Source organism: Rutilus rutilus, assembly GCF_951802725.1.
Source record: "Rutilus rutilus genome assembly, chromosome: 1".
NCBI lineage: Eukaryota > Metazoa > Chordata > Actinopteri > Cypriniformes > Leuciscidae > Rutilus > Rutilus rutilus.
Window position 1 is genome coordinate 53612026 of NC_140209.1, and position 19838 is coordinate 53631863.

The window sequence follows — 19838 nt, forward strand, 5'->3', positions numbered from 1 at the left end:
TCTATCTATCTGTTGATCGCTCTGTCTATCTATCGTTCTGTCGACCTATCTAGCCATCTATCTTTCTGTCAAAATATCTATCTATGTTAAATTCAGTAAAAATGAACAATAAGGTTCAATCAGTTAACAATACATTGTGTAATGATAATGTATTATGAATTCACAATGAACAATAGTATATTTAAAAAAATAGCATTATTCTAGAATAGATTAATAGATTCTGTAAATTGTCTATCATGTTAATCACACACACATAAAAAAAAGCAAAGGAATTTCTGGAAATTGTTTCCCAGTTGTCTTTAAGTTACTTGAGAACATATGAAAGAAAAGAAAATGAGATTGTTTTATTTCAACTGAAGTGTATAATACTTCTTTTAATCGTCAGATTCTAGTATTATATATAATACTAAAACAATTGCACATTTTTTAAAAAAAACTTTAATTTCAATAATTTAACAATGTCTTTTCAAGGGGCTAATATTACGTCTGAACAATAGTAGCATATTGTTAAATGTTTAATGATCATATGCTTGGTTAGACAGTCAAACTCTCAGAGAAAACTACAAACAATTCGTAAGACAAATCTTTAGAAATTCTTCCCACAGTAACACAATCTCTATCGAGTCAAAAAACTAATTTACAACAATGTAGTGTTTATGCATCGCTCCTAAACCTAACCTCAAGAATTCCCCACAAATGGGTTATCCAAACTGCAAAAAAAAAAAAAAGTATTTCTATGCTCAACATAATCAACAATGCAGCAAAGTGTTTAGTAAAATGGCACGACTATAACCGCTATTTCTTAAATACAGGTCCTGCTTCTCAAATATGTGAGAATGAAGCATGGTAAAACTCAAAAGTATGTTCTGTGATTAAATATCCTATTATTCTTTTCCAATTAAGCTCATCCTAGGGGAAAAAAACAAAGATTTTTTTTTGCTACATTATTAAGTTCAAGAGAATTAAAAGATATTTTGTCTTCATACAAGACCATGAGGCCTCTCTACTCCAAACAGTCCATGCTAGTTTACAGGACGAGTGTTTTGGCTTACAGTGGCTGACAGAACAGCATTCAAAAGACAGCACTGAAGTTCTCAAGGGTTAAATAAAAAGGACGCTTCCCCAATAATGGCAAGGCTTTGGTAAAGTGCACAGAGAGTTTTCTGGCAAACAAAATATTTATTGAATTAGAAGCATTGATGTGAATTCAGCGTGGCTTCCTTCAATCAACGCAAGCATTAAAGACACTAAACGTAAGTTTTATAAACTGATTCACCAGAATGTTGGACTGAATTTGAGATAGGACACTGTATATTTGTTGGATGTACGATGAAATGTGCCTACTCTCACACAGTGACCCGATATGAAGGCAAGGCAGTAAGACAGATCTGAACACACTCCAAGGCCCGACAGTATGCAAAAGTGGTGCGTTTTAATATTTCCCGAAGTCCAATCATGGCCTGGATGGATTTAAATATTCAAACTGAAGCGATGCAAAAAACCCATCCACCCCGGAGCAAGTCAAAGCCCGTATAACAAGCTATCTATGGTTACAATGGAAGAGGAGGCACTAAGGATACATCTGTTAATGAAGGAGAGGAGGAATAAGGCTAACATGTTATATCTGGTTACCAACCCAAAGCATGAGCATATTTTGGGATCCAAAATGTGTTTGGGATTTCAGGAAGCAGGTAAACCGTGAGAGTCTCTAATGTGAAGCTAGTAGGTGAGCCTGGAGGCCTTCATGTTGTAGCAGGGCCTGTCGGTCAGACCTCCCTGTCCTCCAGAGAACAGCGACAAGCCTTCGGTTTTCTCCAGCACCACCTCCAGCTCCTGGAAATCCTGTAGCCGTGCCACATCTTTATCCTGCCAAAGGAACATATACACATTTAGACAGATGTAGCGTTGAATGATCTGGAAGTAGTGTCGCGAATGAGAGCTGAAGCCATTCGATATGGCAGCAGAGGCATTCCCATGATGCAGTAGGGTTGTCCAGCTCAATGCACTGAAGAAAACTTTTGTACCCATCGCTGTCTGGCATAAACACTAAAGGCCCGTTCACACCAAGGACGGTAACTATAAAGATAACGATATATATATATAGTTCTAAAAATCGTTCTCCATATTAAAGAAAAGCAGAGTTCACACCACAACTATAACGATAAAGATATGAGGAATGATATCGTTGGGATCACTTTTAGAATGATTTTTTTTTCCAGCTGTCGAACGATAAAACACTGACAGCCAATCAGGCTAAAGGGCATTTAAAATGCAGACGACATTGTGGAGAAGTTAATCGCCGAGGTACAGAAAAATCCAACACTGTTTGACAAGTCAAACCCTCTTTTCAAGGATGCGTTAAAAAAATTGATCAAGCAATCGGCTGGAATAAATGGTGAGAAGTATTAACAATGAGATCATTATGTAGGCTAGCAAATAGTGTAACAAAATTACCTCAGGTATCCAGCGCTAGTTTCGACAACATTGTATTGCTCCCTTTAAAGTTGCAGTGAAAAAGGTGTTGTGTGTGTGTGTATTTATATATATATATATATATATATATATATATAAACAGGTGTTGACTAGGCATTGTTTTTATGCCACTATTGACTCACTGTTAGATTAGATAGATTATACTAGACTAGCTAGATTCACTGTTTAGATGCGCTCAGAACGTAGCATGCTGAGGACATCTGCTGGTAAAAGACGTGTAAATGCAACAAACTATTATTGATTCATTCGAAAGTGTGAATAAAATTTGTCTTCAAAAGACGACGACTCTCTAATCAGAGTGACGGATTCTCCCAACTCCTCTCGTCTTTTAAGGATATCGTGTACCAAAATATAAGAACTATACTAATATAGTTATCGTTCTTGGTGTCAACAGGCCTTAAGAACTAAACTCCAATGGCGTCTTCAGTTGGATATAATAAAATGCACAACACGGCCAAAAGCACAAGGGCGTTTCGCGTTTGCTTGTCCAATTTCAGCCATTATTATCATGTTGGCCACTCTTTTTGAAGCTAGAACTGCCTCTACTACTCAATGTTAAAAAGCACTGTTTGGATTTACCATCTCAACAAACTTTGTCTGTAGATTTAGACAAGCTTAAACAGGAGAGGATTTTCCTCAACCAAACAGAATGTCACTTTTACGAAGCATCATGATAGCCCTTCAAGCGAACTAAACCAAGAGGAACAGATCCAAAACATCATTCCTTCACCAATAGCTAGAAATATGCATTTGCATGGGAAGATTTGTCTTTGTATTCAATCAAACAACAACACGACTAGCAAAACTCTCAAACGTGTAGGAAACTATGTTTTCAATGCCTAACAATGCTCTTAACTCTATTTTCTGCTATTTTAAAGGAGCCGCCCCTTAAAAATAGATGGTTGAAATAGACAGAGGGTTGAAAATAATCGGTTTTCCACATATATATTTGTTTTTGCGCAAAAAACTTCATCGAAACTTCAACTTCGTCATGACCCCTTTAAAGTTTAGTGCTGTGCGATTTGGGGGGGAAGAATCTTGCGATTTAAAGGGATACTTCAGGATTCAGTATTAAGCTTTGTATCAGTAGAAAACCTGTAGTATTTTCGAATTACCATGCTTTCCTCCCTCATATCCCCCTGAGATGAGAGATTTATGTATTTTTTGTCTGGAAAAAATCCTCCGATGACGCAAAAATCGTCATTTTGCGTCATCTGAGGATTTTTTGGCCAGAGGCTAGAAACTACAGCCAGTAGTAGGAGCTCGTCCCGCATGTTTTCAACCCGCCCATAGTGGGTGGGATCTCACTCACTCACTCTCACTGAATGTACAAACAGTGTCAGCAATCTTTTATTTGGAAGCTAAGCTAACGGGTTCTTATTCTGTGGAGAAAGCTGAGTGGTAGGGGTTACCACACATCCTCTTTTTCCCGGACATGTCCGGCCATCGAGATCGTCCAAAATTTCCGGGATTCAGCTTTTGCTTTCTGCGGTCGCCATTCATTGTTTACATGCACACCTTTTGTTTCAATCTAACTGAATTAATTTCGATCGGTGAATCTGAACGTAGTGTTTACATGAATGCTAAACAAGTGATTGGTTGATGTGCGTTTTACCATTGCTAAGGAAATACTCGCTCCCCCGTGAGAGATAGAGACCGGTGCGTCTGCATCAGTAATCACGCCACCGGCCTCGCGTCGTTCTCCCGCGGCCCTAGCCTCGTCCTGCTCGCCACAGTAAACATGATGAATGGCGACCATAGAACGCAAAAGCCGAATCCCAGACATTTTGTGCTATCTCAAAAAACCAGAGCAGACGGAGTTTTTGTCACGGAGATTCACTAGTACCTCAGCTTTGTTGTTTAACTGCTGTCTAACCGGTAGGCGTGGCTTGGGAGTGGCCTCCTAGGGCAGCGAAGCAAGTGCATTCTGGGAGTTGTTGTCTTTCATTCACATGAGCCAAAAAAACATCTTCTGGCTTTTCTCATTCTAGAAGGCTCCAAATTCAAAAATAATTTCACATTTCTACTACATAAATTACCCAATTTAAATACACATTCATCTTTCCAGAGGTGAAGTATCCCTTTAAATCTCCAGATTTGCAGTGCTTGTTTGTAGGGCTGCACAATTTGGCCAGAAATGTTGTGATTATGTTTTAATTTCTTAATATTTATACATTTAAAGTCCAACTGAAATCAAAATTGACCCTATTTCCTTTGTTAGCGCATATTACTACTAGTCTTGTGGTGAAAAATTTATCCGTGCAAGTTAATACACAGAAAAAAATTGTTTGCCGTCGTAATCTTTAATCAAAGTCTGAAAAGTTACTTCCGGTCTGGAATGGCGTTCCTTCTCTGATGATGTAGGTTTGACGGCTTGGGTTGGGAAACGCTTAACCACTCCCCTCAAACCGTTAGTCTGTTATGAGCAGAGATGGAGAGGAGGAGCGCTAGAGTAAAACCCTGCCCTCTGTTCAATATTCCGTTTCACTGGGAAATGCGTCACAACACTGGAGAAAAGTCGTTTGCAACTTCCGGTTCACGTAGACTTTAAGCTGCAGTCCGTAGTTTTTCCTCTTTGTCGCCATCTCTGTTTGAAATCTGCAATTGCAGTTATTCACAGAATTATCCACTTTATGTGGGTTGTGCCTTGCAAGAAGGGCGTTTTTGCTGTTTTGCCGACCGGATACGGCAAGAGTCTAATCTACCATTTAGCTCCGCTGGTAGCTAAGCGTATGGGGCTTGTTGTGATTGGTTGTGGTATTATCCAATTGCGTGCAGTGAGATTTTCAAATGCATGCTTGGTGCCGCCCCTCGAGCTGGCCGATTTTCATTTAGTCGATGCCAGACCATTAATCTTTCAGATTTAGGTCTGGATTTCCAGGCTACCAGTACCACTGGAATTAAACACATTACAAGCTTACCGTTTTGAATCGAGCTAAGGCAAGCAGATAGTTTTGAACACTGGCTGGTTATGTACTTGCTCAAAAATTGCTTTTGGATCATTTTTAACGCAAAAAAAGTTACGGACTGCAGCTTTAACCCATCAAGCTTTTATTTTGTCATCTACTGCTTATGTAGGTCATTTATGAAGTTCCATCCCTGTTAGGATACTGCCTTAGAAGGCAGTCGGCTGTGAGGACCACATACATCAGATCTGGGTGAGTTGACTAAGCTGTTAATAGGCTCAGGCCTCACCTTTCTGAGCATAGTGTTGGGCAGCTTGCGGATCTTCTCCACGTGCTCTGCGCTGATGTCTAACTCGCGGCAGCAGACGCGGAGGAGGGCGCGATACGTCAGCTCCTGCCTGTCCAGCTCCACCTCGATGAAGTCGTTCTCTCTGACATTGGTGTTCTGGATGCGGACCTTCAGGACGAGCTCTGGGAAGAGACAGCACGATTGTGACTCGAGGCATCTTTGTGAATTCCTCAAACCAGTCTGTTTGGTGCACGTGCATTTAAAGAAAGCGTGTGCAAACCTGTTTGTGGAGATCTGCTGCCTTCAAGTCATGTTGGAATGAGCGCATCAAGCCAATATGTATAAGAACGTCTGCTAAAATCCCTTAGATTTAAGTGTATGACCGAGCAGCCAAGATTTACAGTAAAATAGATGCAAACAAATAAATTCAGATGTACTTGTATATAGATACTGTTCAAAAGTTTGGGGTCTGTAATATTTTTAAATGTTTTTGAAAGAGTCTCTTGTTCACCAAGGCTGCATTTATTTGATCAAAAATACAGTAAAAACAGAAATATTGCATTAACTCAAATGCAGCAGATAATAATAATAATCTCTATTATTATTAGAATGAAATTTTCTTTCATTATTTACAGTGTATATTACACTGTAAATCTGCTTTCTTGCTAACTAGCAACCTCACCTTTCAGTGACTCTATCTGCAGCACTTTTTTATGTGGAGGTGAAAGCGGAGCTGTGTTTAGTCACATGACAGGGCACGGTTCACAGACCAACAAGCTTTTTAGCAAACCCACACTGTACCTTGAACGTTAACTGGAAAAGTGCTGGTGAAAAAGAAGGGCTGGAAGGCCGGCATGGAGCCACCGAGCTGGGAGCAGTTGATCTGCTGCGGGATGGACGGCTGCCGGGTGACCGTGGCGTTGGGAACCTGCGTCTGGCTGCTGCTTCCGCCGGGAGAAGGCAGCGTGGGACACACTGGGCCGTTCTGTGCGATAGGATGAGCGTGTGTAAACTCGCAGTGGTTGGTGTGATGAGTCTCTGAGGAGAGCTCCATTGGCAGGCCGCCGTTGACCACGCCGTTCTGCTCCACCATGGGGACGTAGGGTAACTCCTGCGGGCTCTGGCTGTCTGTGTAAAGGCTCTTGGGCTGCTGATGCTGAGGCGGGAGCTGCTGCTCTTGCGTCGGCGACAGGGTCGCTGGTTCTGACTCCAGGGGCTCTGGGTGACTGTTGGTGCCGTTTTGCTGTGCTATGCTCAGGTTATCTTTATCTATCTTGCTGTACAGGAAGGGCGGGTTGGAAAGATAGTTTGGAATGATTGGCAGCTCTGGTTCCTTCACCTCGGGCATGTCTTCCTCTTCCACTGGAGAAGGACGATAAACATGAATGTGAAGGCGTAAGGGCATTATGACTTTACACAGAAGGTTTTCTGTTTTCATGTTAATATTTTCAAGAAAAAAGAACAAAAATGATAAATTATTACAATAAATTAATAATTAAATTATACTGTAATGGCCGTTGATCGACAAATTGCCGAAATAAACTGAAATAAAACAATCAAAACTAGTTGTAATAAGTGAATGTACTGGATGAAAAAAATTTATTCTTTTTGAGATTTGCTAAAGATTACATTTAATGATGTTATTAAATTATTAGTGTTTTTAAAGATTAAATTAATTTAAGCAAGCTTTCAAAAAAAGTAAAAACAGTAGTAGAAGGAAGATTTTCTATTTTAATATGTATTTTAGTGTTTTTAGGAGTTGCAAAAAAGAAATTAGACACTCTATATTCTATATTTTAAATAATTAAAAAATAAAACAATTGTTTTTAATATAATGTATATGTTTATATCTTAGGACAACTTTGGTGATCATTTTTGATCCACTTCAAATGTTGACTACTGTGTGTGTGTGTATATATATATATATATATATATATATACATACATACATACATAAGGTAAAGGTAATCTAAATGTAGAAATAGGGGAAATTAGCTAAATCAATGATCCAATATTAACAGATACATAATATTACTTATAAATAATAATAATAACAAAAATGTAATATTAGTCAACAACTAATGTGGCACTGAAATATTATGCACCTTGAACAAAAAAAAGTTTATTAAAACCTTTTATTTAATTACCTAATTTTTCTTTAAAATAATTTATATTTTTTTTTAAATTTATTCAATTATTAAAAATTAATAATAATAAAAATTATAATTTATATAATTAACTTTAATGCAAATATATATATGAATTAATATTAATTATCTTTTATGAACTCACAAATTAAAATGACTTTTGCATTTCAATCATTATTTACATGGAATACATGATTTGTATTTATACATGCTGCAACGTTATCCACACGCCGTTATATTCTGGTGTTCATATTCTAGTCAACAAAACACTTCGCTAGATAATCTAAACTGTAAATGTCTAGAATGAAATGTCTAAATGTCTTTGTATGACGGCTTTGAGAGTATCTGAGCATGTAGTGCATCATGTCCTTTTTTCCTTCTAAAAAGCATACCTCCCAGCAGTCTTCTGATTTCAGGTTTAGAAGTGAGCTGAACAGCTAACTCCTCTTTCGCTGTAAGAATGTCTTTATCGGCTCCGGCGTTCAACAGATAGGCCACTATCTGTTTGTGGTTTCTTTTACAGGCCCAATGCAAACATGTCCTGGATGAAGAGGACACACCAGATTATCTTAAACATGACTTTCCACAGTGAATCAGTCAAATGAGTTTTAATGCATTACTAAGGCCTGGCATGAACGTCAGAACAAATCTAACACCTAAAGTCAGTTGATCAACAAATATCAGCAGTGAGAAAACAGAGAGCTTCACATGCTCCTAAAGACAAGCTCTCTTATGAAGCATTTCAGGAATGCTGCCAAGCTACATGACTTGAAAGGTTAGGGCTATCTCTATATAGCAATCAGAAACCATTATATTTTCTACATGTTATATAGAGCTTTTCGCATTACATCATGACCCAGGGTTAATGCGTTTTAAACCCTGTTATGGCCACTTTTAAACCAGAGTTAAGCAACGTTATATACATTTAAGCAACATTAAATGACATAAAATGTAAAACAATCAGTGTCCTGTTGCATGAAGGCATTTTCAGTTGTTTGCTACCCAGGTAAGTTTGAGATTAGTTTGAGCAAACTCTGGCTTTTCGGGCTCAAGAAGGCGGGTTGGTATTTAGCGGTGTTCACCGCGATGGTAACTTGCGCTACACGGCTAACCTGCTCCGGAGCAGGTTTGATTCTGGGTTAGAGATCGCAAACCCAAACTGGACCAATCAGCTGTGAGGAAAGTGATGCATTAAAGCCACAATCCCTGTATCTCTCACTCCATATTACATCAGATTATGGGTATGTTTACATGACAATGATGTAGTATGTACTAAAAAAAAAGGACGTTTTTCTTTTGTGTTTTTTAAAAGTTTCGCGTACAGACGACAGCGCTTTCAAAGCGATCCCTGTTCTCACGGATCCGTGAAACCGACTAAAAACGCTGTATTATTCGTCACTTTGTAAAGAAACACAACGCGCCTATAGACTGAACATGTAATACGCATGCGCATGACATCACCGTTTTCACTAAGTCACGTTTTTGTGGTTTACAAGGAGACGTTAACGGTACGGTTTTCAAAAATTTGCATTTTCAGGGACAATTTTAGAGACATTTTACCTTTCTTTTGCTGCTAATTACTTTTTTATTATGGATTAAAATGATGTATAATTCATATAATATACTTACACAATTATTACATTGGTAATTAATATTAAACTTTGCATTAAAATTAATACAAATATATAAATACATGCTTAAATAAAGCTTTTAAACTGATTAATCTTACGTGTTTTCTTGTTTGAACATATATAGATTATTATTTAAATTATGTTGCATTGAAATAATCAATAGTTGCCTTCTCAACCTTTCGCTGAAGCAGCAGTGTTTATTCCTGACATGTGAAGGCATTTGAATGTATGATATTTTTCATAACCATCTCGTGTTCAACGGAGAAGTGAATTATGCCGGCTATCTCGCTAGAAGGGAATCAAACTGACTCTCTCCATGTTCTGTGTGATCGGCTGTTCGCCAGTTAATCACTAACTCTCAATCAAATTGACCAATTTGTATGCTCTGAACCTCTCGGTAAGATCAGTCAACCCAGAAGATACATTATTACATTATACAGAAAATGTCCCATTTTCATTCAATAACCTTTTGAATGCACATCTACGATACGAGAATAAAATAAGAAAAAATATAATTCGAGAAAAATAACCTGCTGTCTAGAATACCCCCCAGTGTTTGCACTTTACAAGGAAATGTCTTACATGCATGCTAAACTGAAAGTATTTTAACATGACATACTGCATTTTTCACAATCTCAAGTGTGAAAAGCCTGTATAAGGTAAAGGTATCCCATAAATCTGACACTGGTGTCCTAGATCAATCTTTAAGATACCATGGACCCCCAAATATGATCATATTTGACTCCTTTTCTAAAATATTAAAGTTACCATGAATGGACAAGTCATGATTGTTTGTTTGTTTTTTATAGAAAATTGCAGTGGTTATAAATGATTCATCTGTGAACATCATCATCATTATTATTATTATTATTTTAAATTCAACTTAAATTCCTGGCCCCTCCTCTAACGTGTCAGGTATCAATTGTGGCCAGGAGCTCTCTTATCTTAAGAATAAAGGTGAATTGCACTCGAAGGAAAGGTTAATATAACTGTACACTAGTAATAAATAAAATAAGTGGTTTAGCCTGAGTCGGATCAGTGTTTATATACGCACCATCCGTTGATCTCATTCTGAGAGTTGACGTTGACTCCGCTCTCCACTAAAGTCTTCACCTCATCGATGTCTCCGATGGCACTGGCCTCTCTCAGACGCTCCTGCAGCTCTTTATCCAGCGATGTCGTTGACATTATTCAAGTCTTTATGGAAATAAAAGCTTCATACGAACTGACACACTGTGCTTTTGAGGCAGGGGACAAAAATAGACACTCAACTTGCTCCGCCGTGGCTTAAACTGTTGCCTGTTCCGGATGATTTTCGACAGAGAAGCGGAAGGAGTGTGTTTGAAGTCTCAAGAATGAAATCAGATTAAAACGATACAGTATAATAAATCGGGTTGTGTTCAAATAATCTTTTGCCGACTACTGCGATCCACTCATATCCGCTGCACCTCCCATGTTGGGGGCAATTTTCGGTGTAACACGTTCAGATCATGATCTTTGGTTCCGACTTACAGTCGCCAGTGAACCATTCCAAAAACAAAAACAAGAGTCTGAGGAAGACAAAAATCTATAGTCAATAAACGGACTCAGTGCACATTAACAGATAGATATTCTTTATTGATCAAGGATCTTCAATCGCATAAAAGAAGAGCAGCAATTAACTGTATAATGTATTAGTGTTTCATGAAAATTCAAACAAATATTCTGCCTTGAAATGTGAGAGTTCACACCTTTACTTTACTACAAGCGTAAAAATATTCACCATGTATACTGGTAAATTTATATTACCCACCAATTTGATTAAAATAATGCATACATTTATGCATTTGGCATAAATGCACATTCAAAGCAAAGCATTCAAGATATACATTTTTATAGATTTAGATTAGCTTGCTTTTGAAGCATGGCGGTTTGGTTGAGCTGGATTTCACACACTCTCTCACACACACACGCGCACACACACACACTAAGCAGTTACTATGGTTAGCATGGCTATTTTTTTTTTTTGTAATAGGCTATAATATGGTGGTAAATAACAACACTGCATATAAAATAACAACACCTATAATCCAGATAACCAATGACAATGTCCTAAGAAATTCAGAGTAACTATGATCATGTCCTGCAATAAAACCTCAGGCACTTTAAATTTTACTTTCTCGGGCATCCGTGTAGTGAAAATCATTCTGGAATGAAGTATGTTGTATTATGTTATGTTTCATTTCATCTGAGTACACATCATTTTAAACATATTTGTAAAAAGTTTGGGGGGGAAAACCCCACATTAATACATCCTGCAAAAAAACACATCTTTGTCAAAAAGATAGTGATGACAAATTTCAGCAAAGCCTTTGTATTATTCAGTATCTTTGAACACTGCTGAGTCCACACATAATGCAGTGCGATGAAACTGAATTAAATCAAACCACACTGTCCTTGAGAAACAGTAAGCACTGGTTGTTGGCGGGCATATCAACCTAGGAAATCAAAACAAAAACAGATGCATTTACAAGCCTACCAATGTCCCAAGGTGGTGAATCATCACATTATCAAGCCAATCATATTTAAAAGCAAGAAAGAAAGATGTGAATAAGGCATGACAGATTAATTTGCAGTGGATCATGGTCAAAAAATAGATCATAGCTTCTAAGAAAAACCTTTACAGCAAGAATTGTAATGAACAGAAATTGGCATTGCATCTTAAACTAAATGATCATCAAGCATGCACTCGCATTGCACTACACCAGATGCATTAAGCAATTCATTTAGGTAATAAACACTCTTACAATTTCCTCCAATCGTAGTCCATTTTCTTGGCCTAGCTTTTTCAGAAATGATACATCTCTTAGACCCCACTCTGGATTTCTGTAAAACAACATTGGTACAGCAAAATATGACATGATCAACTTTTGCAGTGTAATAATTGTTTTTGTCTTGTATTCCAGTACAAATATCAAAACATTCTTAAATCAAGATGCATTTACTCGAGAAGCAACATGACTGTTAGGTCTATTAGATAGTAAGTGTTGTTTTCTGAAAAATCTAACAAAATTAAACGAGTTTGTCCCAGTAACAGAAATCGTGAGTAAGTGCAGAGGCGTTGTGTGAAGATCTAGACTGTATGTGAGCATATATTTATTCATCTCACTTGCACAAAAACAGATTCAGTATTCCTAAAAATTCATTAAAAAAAAACGTGAAATGCAAACTCAGATTATGTAATAATCCTGCAATAAGTAAATACGTTAAATTGCACAAAATGTACTTTATGTATTTAATCTAATTTTATTAGGCATTGTCTTTGCTGCTGACCTTAGATGATCCGATTCAATCAAAAATGACTTTAGATAAACATCACATTTGTGTTTCTTTTTGTTTTGTTTTTCCAATTCTTCAGTGATTCAGAATGGCAGCACAGCTGACATGTTTGTTTGAGCTGCTCTACTGTACAGGCGTGAATTTGCATTTCCTTCAGCCTGAGGCTTATTCATTTCACTTTTAGTGTGAAAGGGCCTTTACATTTGCATAAAAATATAACTTTTTTTGTTACTAAAAAAAAACAAGCAAGCCCAGCCCATGTGAGAAAAGGTTTCCATAAAAAGTACAGCAATTAATTACTTTTTAGGGAGTAACGCAATATTGAATGCATTACTTTTAAAATTACATTTCCTCAACACTGATTATAAGTTTTTATATCTGCAAGCATTTCTTTTCACACCAGTGAAATAAACTTTATCGAGGGTCCACACCACTTTGCAGCAATGCAGATGTTGCTCGTTTGCCAGTGATTTCCTTTATCACTAACCTGTATCTCAAGCTCTGGTCAAAGTCAACATTGCTCTGAGGAGTAATCGATCCTTTGAAAGCATAAGGCTGCAAAACAATATCAGATGCAAGACGTTAGAAGCCAATAAATGTAACCAAATGCATAATAATTCAAGGTGCTTGAGCTTATTATGCAACAAATACCCCGTAAGTCAGAAGCAATCCTTGGCGCTTCAGTATTTTTCCAACAGCACTAAACAAACCCTAAAAAGCGAAAGAATATTAGATGATTTTATATGCAGACATTCAACTAATACAGAGAAAGAGAAATATAAGCAAGCAAGCGATGATACCATTGTGCAGGCCAGAGGTGAGATGTGCATCATGTTGATGTTCACGACGAGATCACATGACTCAGGTTGAAATCCACCCCAGGTCTCCCAACTCTGAGACACATCAAGATAGATGGGTGGCTTTACATTCTGCAGCCTATGATACTGTCTATATGCTTCAATGCTGCAAAAAAAAAAAAAAAAACAGACAGGGATTAGATTAAGCCAGGATTAAGTTTAGTTCAATTAGGACATTTAAGTAGATTTTATAAACGTGCCTTAGAAAAAAACAAATATTACTAGGACAAAATATTTCAAGTTATGTAGATATGTATCTCAAACATGTATTAGACTTAAGACTTAAGCCTTGTCTGTGAAACCGGGGGTACATATTGGTATTGAGTAGCAGGAAACATTTTATGGAATGAAGCCTAATCTAAAGAATAATCAAGAGTGAACTTTGAACTAACACAGCTCTGTCACAAGTGTTTATCACTGCACTATACTCCTTTCTTTTTTCTTGGCTTGTTACTGAGCAAATTAGAGAAGAACAGATATTTAAAAATTGAATTGAAAGTTGCAGTGGATTGTGGAGGTCTTCTTTCTAGTCGATCCTGAAACAACACATGCATGTCCTTTTCCCAAAGGTAACACTTGTTTTAAAAATTTGTCGTATTTGTTATTAAAGTGGCATTAAAGGGATAATTCACCCAAAAATGAAAATTATCCCATCATTTACTCATCCTCAAGCCATCCAAGGTGTATATGACTATCTTATTTCAGCCAAACATAATCTGAGTTATATTCAAAAATATTCTGGCTCTTCCAAGCTTTATAATGGGAGTGAATGGTACCATTTTTTTAAGGGCAAAAAAAAAAAAGCGCATCCATCCATCATAAAAGTAATCCATACGGATCTTCGTCACTTCTCACCGGAGCTTACGCTATACCTACGTCATACGCCGGAGCTCGACTCTCTCCTGAAAACACGGACGGCGGTTACCGGAAGCCAGAGATTATACTTTATCAAGTTATAAGTATGGACATTTTTCTGACAAAAACGCAACACATCGCTTCAGAAGGCCTTTATGGAGCCGTATGGATTCTTCAATAATGGATGGATGTGCTTTTTTTTTTGCTTCAAAATCTCAGGCTCTATTCACTCTCATTATAAAACTTGGAAGAGCCAGGATATTTTTGTATTTAACTCCGATTGTATTCGTCTGAAAGAAGAGAGTCATATACATCTAGGATGGGACAATTTTCAATAGAAAATTGTCGGAAAAACGCGCGCAGCCAAAACTTTAATTTAAGTAGCTTCGGAGGGGATCGAAGCAATTGACTGCAGGTGAAAGATTAGATTAGCATACAAAGTTTTTGTTCTTTGGAATAGCGTGCACTGACAAGAATGTGTACTTTGAAAGAAACTATTAAGGTCCTGACTCTCTTTGGTCCCATGGCACTTGTAAAAGAGTAGGGTAACCCCGGTGTCCTGGCAAAATTCCATCCATTGGCCCTTGCCAATCATGGCCTCCTAATAATCCACTTCCATTGAACTGGCTCTATTACTCTCTCTCCTCTCCACTTATAGCTGGTGTGTGGCACCTATATGTGCTATATAAATGCCTCATTCATTCATTATTAAGTAATATCGTGCATTTTGACTTATTCTTATTTCATTCATAAATAAAAACTAAAATGCTTTAAGCATTCAAAATAAGCTTTCACTAGAGAACACGTTTCTAAAAGTGACTAAACAGCGCCATCTAGTCATAGATCTCTGCACCTGTACTCAGTAAACGAAAAAATAAAGAACATATTATTATATTATTAACTATTTCAACGACCTCTTCATGAATTAGTACATGTTTTACGATTTCATAACCTGAATAGGTATCAATCAATCAATGCGTTTCTGCAGCAGATAATCTTTTAATAAGAGATTTATATTTGCAGAGCTGTTCATGTCTACATAGAAAGCCGAGAATTCAAGATGAAGTTTGATGTTGCGCATATTCACCTCGATATTGACTGTGCTTCGAATTCAGACGGCTGCCATGTAATATTCGGAAATGCTTTGGCAAAGTGAATGACATGCTGTCCAGTGCCAGAAGAGATTTCCAAAGCCATCAGATGCCTGTCTGATGTCACTCTGCTTTTTAATACAGCAAGGATCGGCTCCTTGTTTCTGTCGGCTGCTGCAGCATTCAGCATTTTACACATCCAACGACAAGTTCCTGGAACCAAGAGCAGAAGGGAGCTACGTAAAAATAACCGCAACTAAACAAGGCAATGTCAGTCAGAATCTAACAAGACCTTTATAAGCTCCAAAGTTCGAAGATCCAAAGCCGTTCCTAAACTGAGCAAATGTCCAGAACAGATTCATGCATCTAAATGACGGCTTCTCACATCAGGTCACATGACGAGGTGCTGCATTTCATAACGGAGGAAAATTGCGAGGCTGCGAAAATAATTTAGATAGATCTTTTTATTAATTGTTCTCTATTCACTCCGTAGTAGTTGTTATTAAAGCACGTTCAACACTGTAATTCGATTTAGAACGCAGTGTATTGGATGTCACATCCCACAATGCAACGCGCGTCAACTTCCTCTTTCTTTTAAAAAGTGGCGCACATTCATTAGTCTGTAATCACGACCAGTGATTATATGTATTTTATTTGTATTAAAATAAGATATCATTTTCTTTCAATCGTTATACACTGTTCAGAAGTTTAGAATCGCTCTGAATACTTGTTAGAAACTGATAGTCAGCCGAGGACGGATTAAATTGATAATCAAATATAAGCATAACAACACAAATACATGCACAAATAAAACTAATAGCAGCAAAAACAAGAGAAATCTAGTCAGAAGTAGGATATAAAGTAGATATTTTGAGTTGAGACATGAATACAGTTTCATCAGTCCCACCTGTTCATTAATGGCTTGCAAGGGTTTCTTTTCTCTTATTTCGTGGATCTGGCCTGTTTTCCTACTTGTTCCCTGGTGAAAAATAAATAAAACATACTTAGAATAATTCAGTAGCCTACTGAAGTGTGCTATTTTGGAACAACTAATTTTGTACTGAGTATATTTTAGTTGTAGCCTAATTAAATTGTAGTAAAGCATAACTTTAAGTGTATTTAGAGTACTTTTGTGTACTTACTATAGGCTACTTTATATACCTGTGTAGGGACTAATTACTGTACATGCTTGATTAGTGATATTAAAGTGTACTTTATTTGTGTTACAAGTACATTACAAATTGATTACGAGTGTCTTCAAAACATACAAGCAATATACCATAAGTGTACTATATTTGAGTAAAAAGTATATGCTCAGTAATACCTAAGGCTTATTCCAAATACTACAAATTGCACATGTTTTCAATAAAAAATGCACATTAATAAACAAATATTACTTAGCTATACTTTGTACTGTATACTATTGTATACTATAATGTATTTTGAAAGTATACTTTCAATGCATTGTTACAATGATCATTTTCAGTACACAGTTAAAAAATATACCTAAAATATATATATTTAAGTAAAGTGCAAATAAATACACTTTTAAAAAAGAAACAGAATTTTCACTTCGTTTATTTTTTAGAAAATATATTCTTTAAAAATATACTATAGTAGGCTACAATTATTTTAAAGTGTTAAAAGTTGTATTGTGAAAATAGGTAAAAGAGTGATGCAAATATACTTTTAATATATTTAAAGATAGTAAAACATTTTATTAGTATGTTTGCAATGTACTATTGAAAAGGGAATATATTTCAAATACAATAAAGTATACTTTTTTCACTGGTTACCACAGTAAAAAATGACAAACGTGGACAACATAATGACTAAAGCTGAAATGAAAGCGAGGCATAAATCTATTTTTCTTGTGTGTTTGCATACCAATGCACAGCCTGTTCATGCAGACATGTTCACGTACGCTGTGCAGACAGAGCGAGAATGGCAAGCAAGCAGTTGTTTACATTCGTTATTGTAGTTCTGTGTTATTTTTACATTTTTACATTTGTTTTCTTTAATTTAAATTGTATTCAAAATTACAAACAATATCTGTAATACAAAAAAAAACTAACCATGACCGTGACAACAATAGACGAGTTCCATTTTTGTAAAGGGGGAAGTTCATGCAGTTATTCAGTGAGTTGTGATTCATTAATAAATAAACAGTTCAACAATCATTTAATACAACTCTATACTGTTATATGACAATGTCAATATTAAATATTTTACATATAGCTATATAATAATAAAATAATAAATAAAAATCAGTAAAAAAATTCAATAAACAACAATAAAGCCAGACACCCTGCAGCATATTCTAATCGGACAAATCAGTTCTTTGGCAATTGCAAAAGAAAGATTGATAATAATAATAATGCAATGGTTCTCAACCATGTTTATGAACCCCCTCCTTCTCCAAATCAACACCCTAAGATGCTTGACATTTCCTTTTATACTGTACTTTTAGGAAAGTATTTGTTTTACAACCTTAAAAAAAAAAAAAAAAAAAATTCTTTGCTAGTGTTATTTCTCTTTGATAGCATTCTATTACTTTTTTTTTTAATGAAAGTTAATTTAAAATCAATTTAAAGCTTCAGAATTATTTTTTTTGAAAACATACTATGCAAATTAAAGCTGTATTTTATTTTATTTTATTTTATTTTACTCACTTTGCTCAAATATATCAATATTTAAAGGCTGACTTTTGTACAGTCGACGCTAGTTGCCGGATAATCAGAGTCAGCCTGCAGATTTCACAGAAAATACTTAGGATGGGAACTATAAGTCTGTAAGGTTTTTTTTTTAGCCAATTTTAGATAGATTTAGTCAGATGTGTCCTAACAAAAAGTGCACCTTAACTCCTTGCAGAATATGCATTAAGTTAATTGAATTGGATGATTGATATGAGTCCCTCTATCAAGTGTGACATATGGCTTTTAAAAATCATACAGTCACAGTTGAAAAGGGTTCAAATATGCAGAAGATGCTAGAAAAGCAAAGAATGTGAGGAACCTGGAGGATTTTTCAGGACAAACAAGGGACTCATGAACAACCATCAAAACATCAAAACTATACAACTATACAATAGTACACAGATTTAAGATCCGAGTATATGTAAACTTTTAAATTGCTTCAATTGTGTAAATTCAGTTAATATTTTGTCTTGTGGATTTCATTTAAATAACTGTTATGTAAAAGCGCTTATTCAGGACAGTATGCAATTTTTTATGATCCCTCTATTAAAAATATATTATTAGCATCTTGCATATTCTGCAAGGGGTATGTAAACTTATGAGCAGAACTGTAGAAAAGAGCAATGTAAACAATCTAGATCAATCTCTGCTTACAGCTGTTAAGACATTTAGCCAGGGTGAATAAATGATGATGAATTTTCCCTGTTAAGTTCTATCGAAAGTCTGCTTACCTGTCTTTCTGTCGGTGCCTGAAAAAAGAAGTAAAAAACAGAAACATTACGAAGGAAGGAGGCTACTCCGAGGTGAAAAATAAATGTGCCCTTATACACTATAGGTATGCCTCCAGTTTTTATCTTGCTTTACTCTCTGTTTCCTGAAGGGGGCACTGTGTGACCTGTAGTACTTCACATCCTTCAACCTTTCAACGACTAACAATTAGTTCACACCATTAATAAGACAAATCTCGCTGTGTATCGTTATTTCCTTTCACAAACGAGAATATGGTATGAAAAAATATCCTGGGGACATGTTTTGGCTGGTCAGCAGTTGTAATTTGTCAGGATGTCATTTTCCAGAGTGATCAGTCACTTGAATAAAGCAAATGTGTCAGCATGTGTAACTCAGCAAATGCTTATGGTTTGCTTTCTCAAGATACATAATGCTGCATTCCAGAAAACTTGGAATTCCTCCACCTTCTAATTGAAAATAACTACTGTAATCATGCTTAAGGTTGGACCATCAGTTTGTAGCTTGTGCAGATTGATCAACCCCAATTTTCATAAGACACAGCATTTGACATTATTTCCAATTAGGCGGTGACTACAGTAGTTATTTTAGTTAACACTTTATCTCGATAGTCCACTTTAGACGTTGCAAAGTTACTTATTTTTTCTCCCTCGGTAGAAATTGCATTTTTTAAAATCATGTTTTTATCCCTCGGTAGAAACTGTAGCCTATAACAATGGCTAATTTCCTGGCCCACCCCATCGGCTATCCAGTCCAGGCCCCCATAGCCTGGGGCTTGGGACAAAAGGTCCACTTATCCCCCATTCTA

The 19838-nt window shown here is 36.4% G+C and overlaps 2 protein-coding genes across 2 annotated transcripts; both read right to left on the reverse strand.

Annotated features, from left to right (window-relative positions):
• Positions 1 to 1138: 1138 nt before the first annotated feature.
• On the reverse strand, positions 1139 to 10958 carry ankrd40 (ankyrin repeat domain 40). Its single transcript, XM_084418789.1, has 5 exons — positions 10521 to 10958; positions 8228 to 8376; positions 6490 to 7050; positions 5689 to 5870; positions 1139 to 1866 (listed from the first exon to the last, which is right to left on the reverse strand). The coding sequence occupies exons 1-5, from the start codon at positions 10652 to 10654 to the stop codon at positions 1720 to 1722; spliced, it is 1173 nt and encodes a 390-aa protein (XP_084274915.1). The 5' UTR covers positions 10655 to 10958; the 3' UTR covers positions 1139 to 1719.
• Positions 10959 to 11062: 104 nt separating this feature from the next.
• Positions 11063 to 16169, reverse strand: mettl26 (methyltransferase like 26). The gene is made up of 7 exons (XM_084419015.1): positions 15880 to 16169; positions 15584 to 15800; positions 13585 to 13747; positions 13436 to 13495; positions 13272 to 13339; positions 12253 to 12331; positions 11063 to 11943 (listed from the first exon to the last, which is right to left on the reverse strand). Exons 1-7 carry the CDS (start codon positions 15947 to 15949, stop codon positions 11887 to 11889), a joined length of 714 nt encoding a protein of 237 aa, XP_084275141.1. The 5' UTR covers positions 15950 to 16169; the 3' UTR covers positions 11063 to 11886.
• Positions 16170 to 19838: the final 3669 nt, after the last annotated feature.

Excerpts from the sequence above, each read along its gene's own strand:
- ankrd40 (XM_084418789.1), bottom strand. The coding sequence starts at position 10,654 with ATGTCAACGACATCGCTGGATAAAGAGCTGCAGGAGCGTCTGAGAGAG. Across the intron at positions 8,377-10,520 it reads CAGAATGAGATCAACGGATG|GACATGTTTGCATTGGGCCT; the intron begins GTGCGTATATAA and ends CTCTTCATCCAG. Across the intron at positions 7,051-8,227 it reads AATCAGAAGACTGCTGGGAG|TGGAAGAGGAAGACATGCCC; the intron begins GTATGCTTTTTA and ends GTCCTTCTCCAG.
- mettl26 (XM_084419015.1), bottom strand. The coding sequence starts at position 15,949 with ATGAATCTGTTCTGGACATTTGCTCAGTTTAGGAACGGCTTTGGATCT. Across the intron at positions 15,801-15,879 it reads GAACTTTGGAGCTTATAAAG|GAACTTGTCGTTGGATGTGT; the intron begins GTCTTGTTAGAT and ends TCTTGGTTCCAG. Across the intron at positions 12,332-13,271 it reads GACCAGAGCTTGAGATACAG|AAATCCAGAGTGGGGTCTAA; the intron begins GTTAGTGATAAA and ends GTTGTTTTACAG.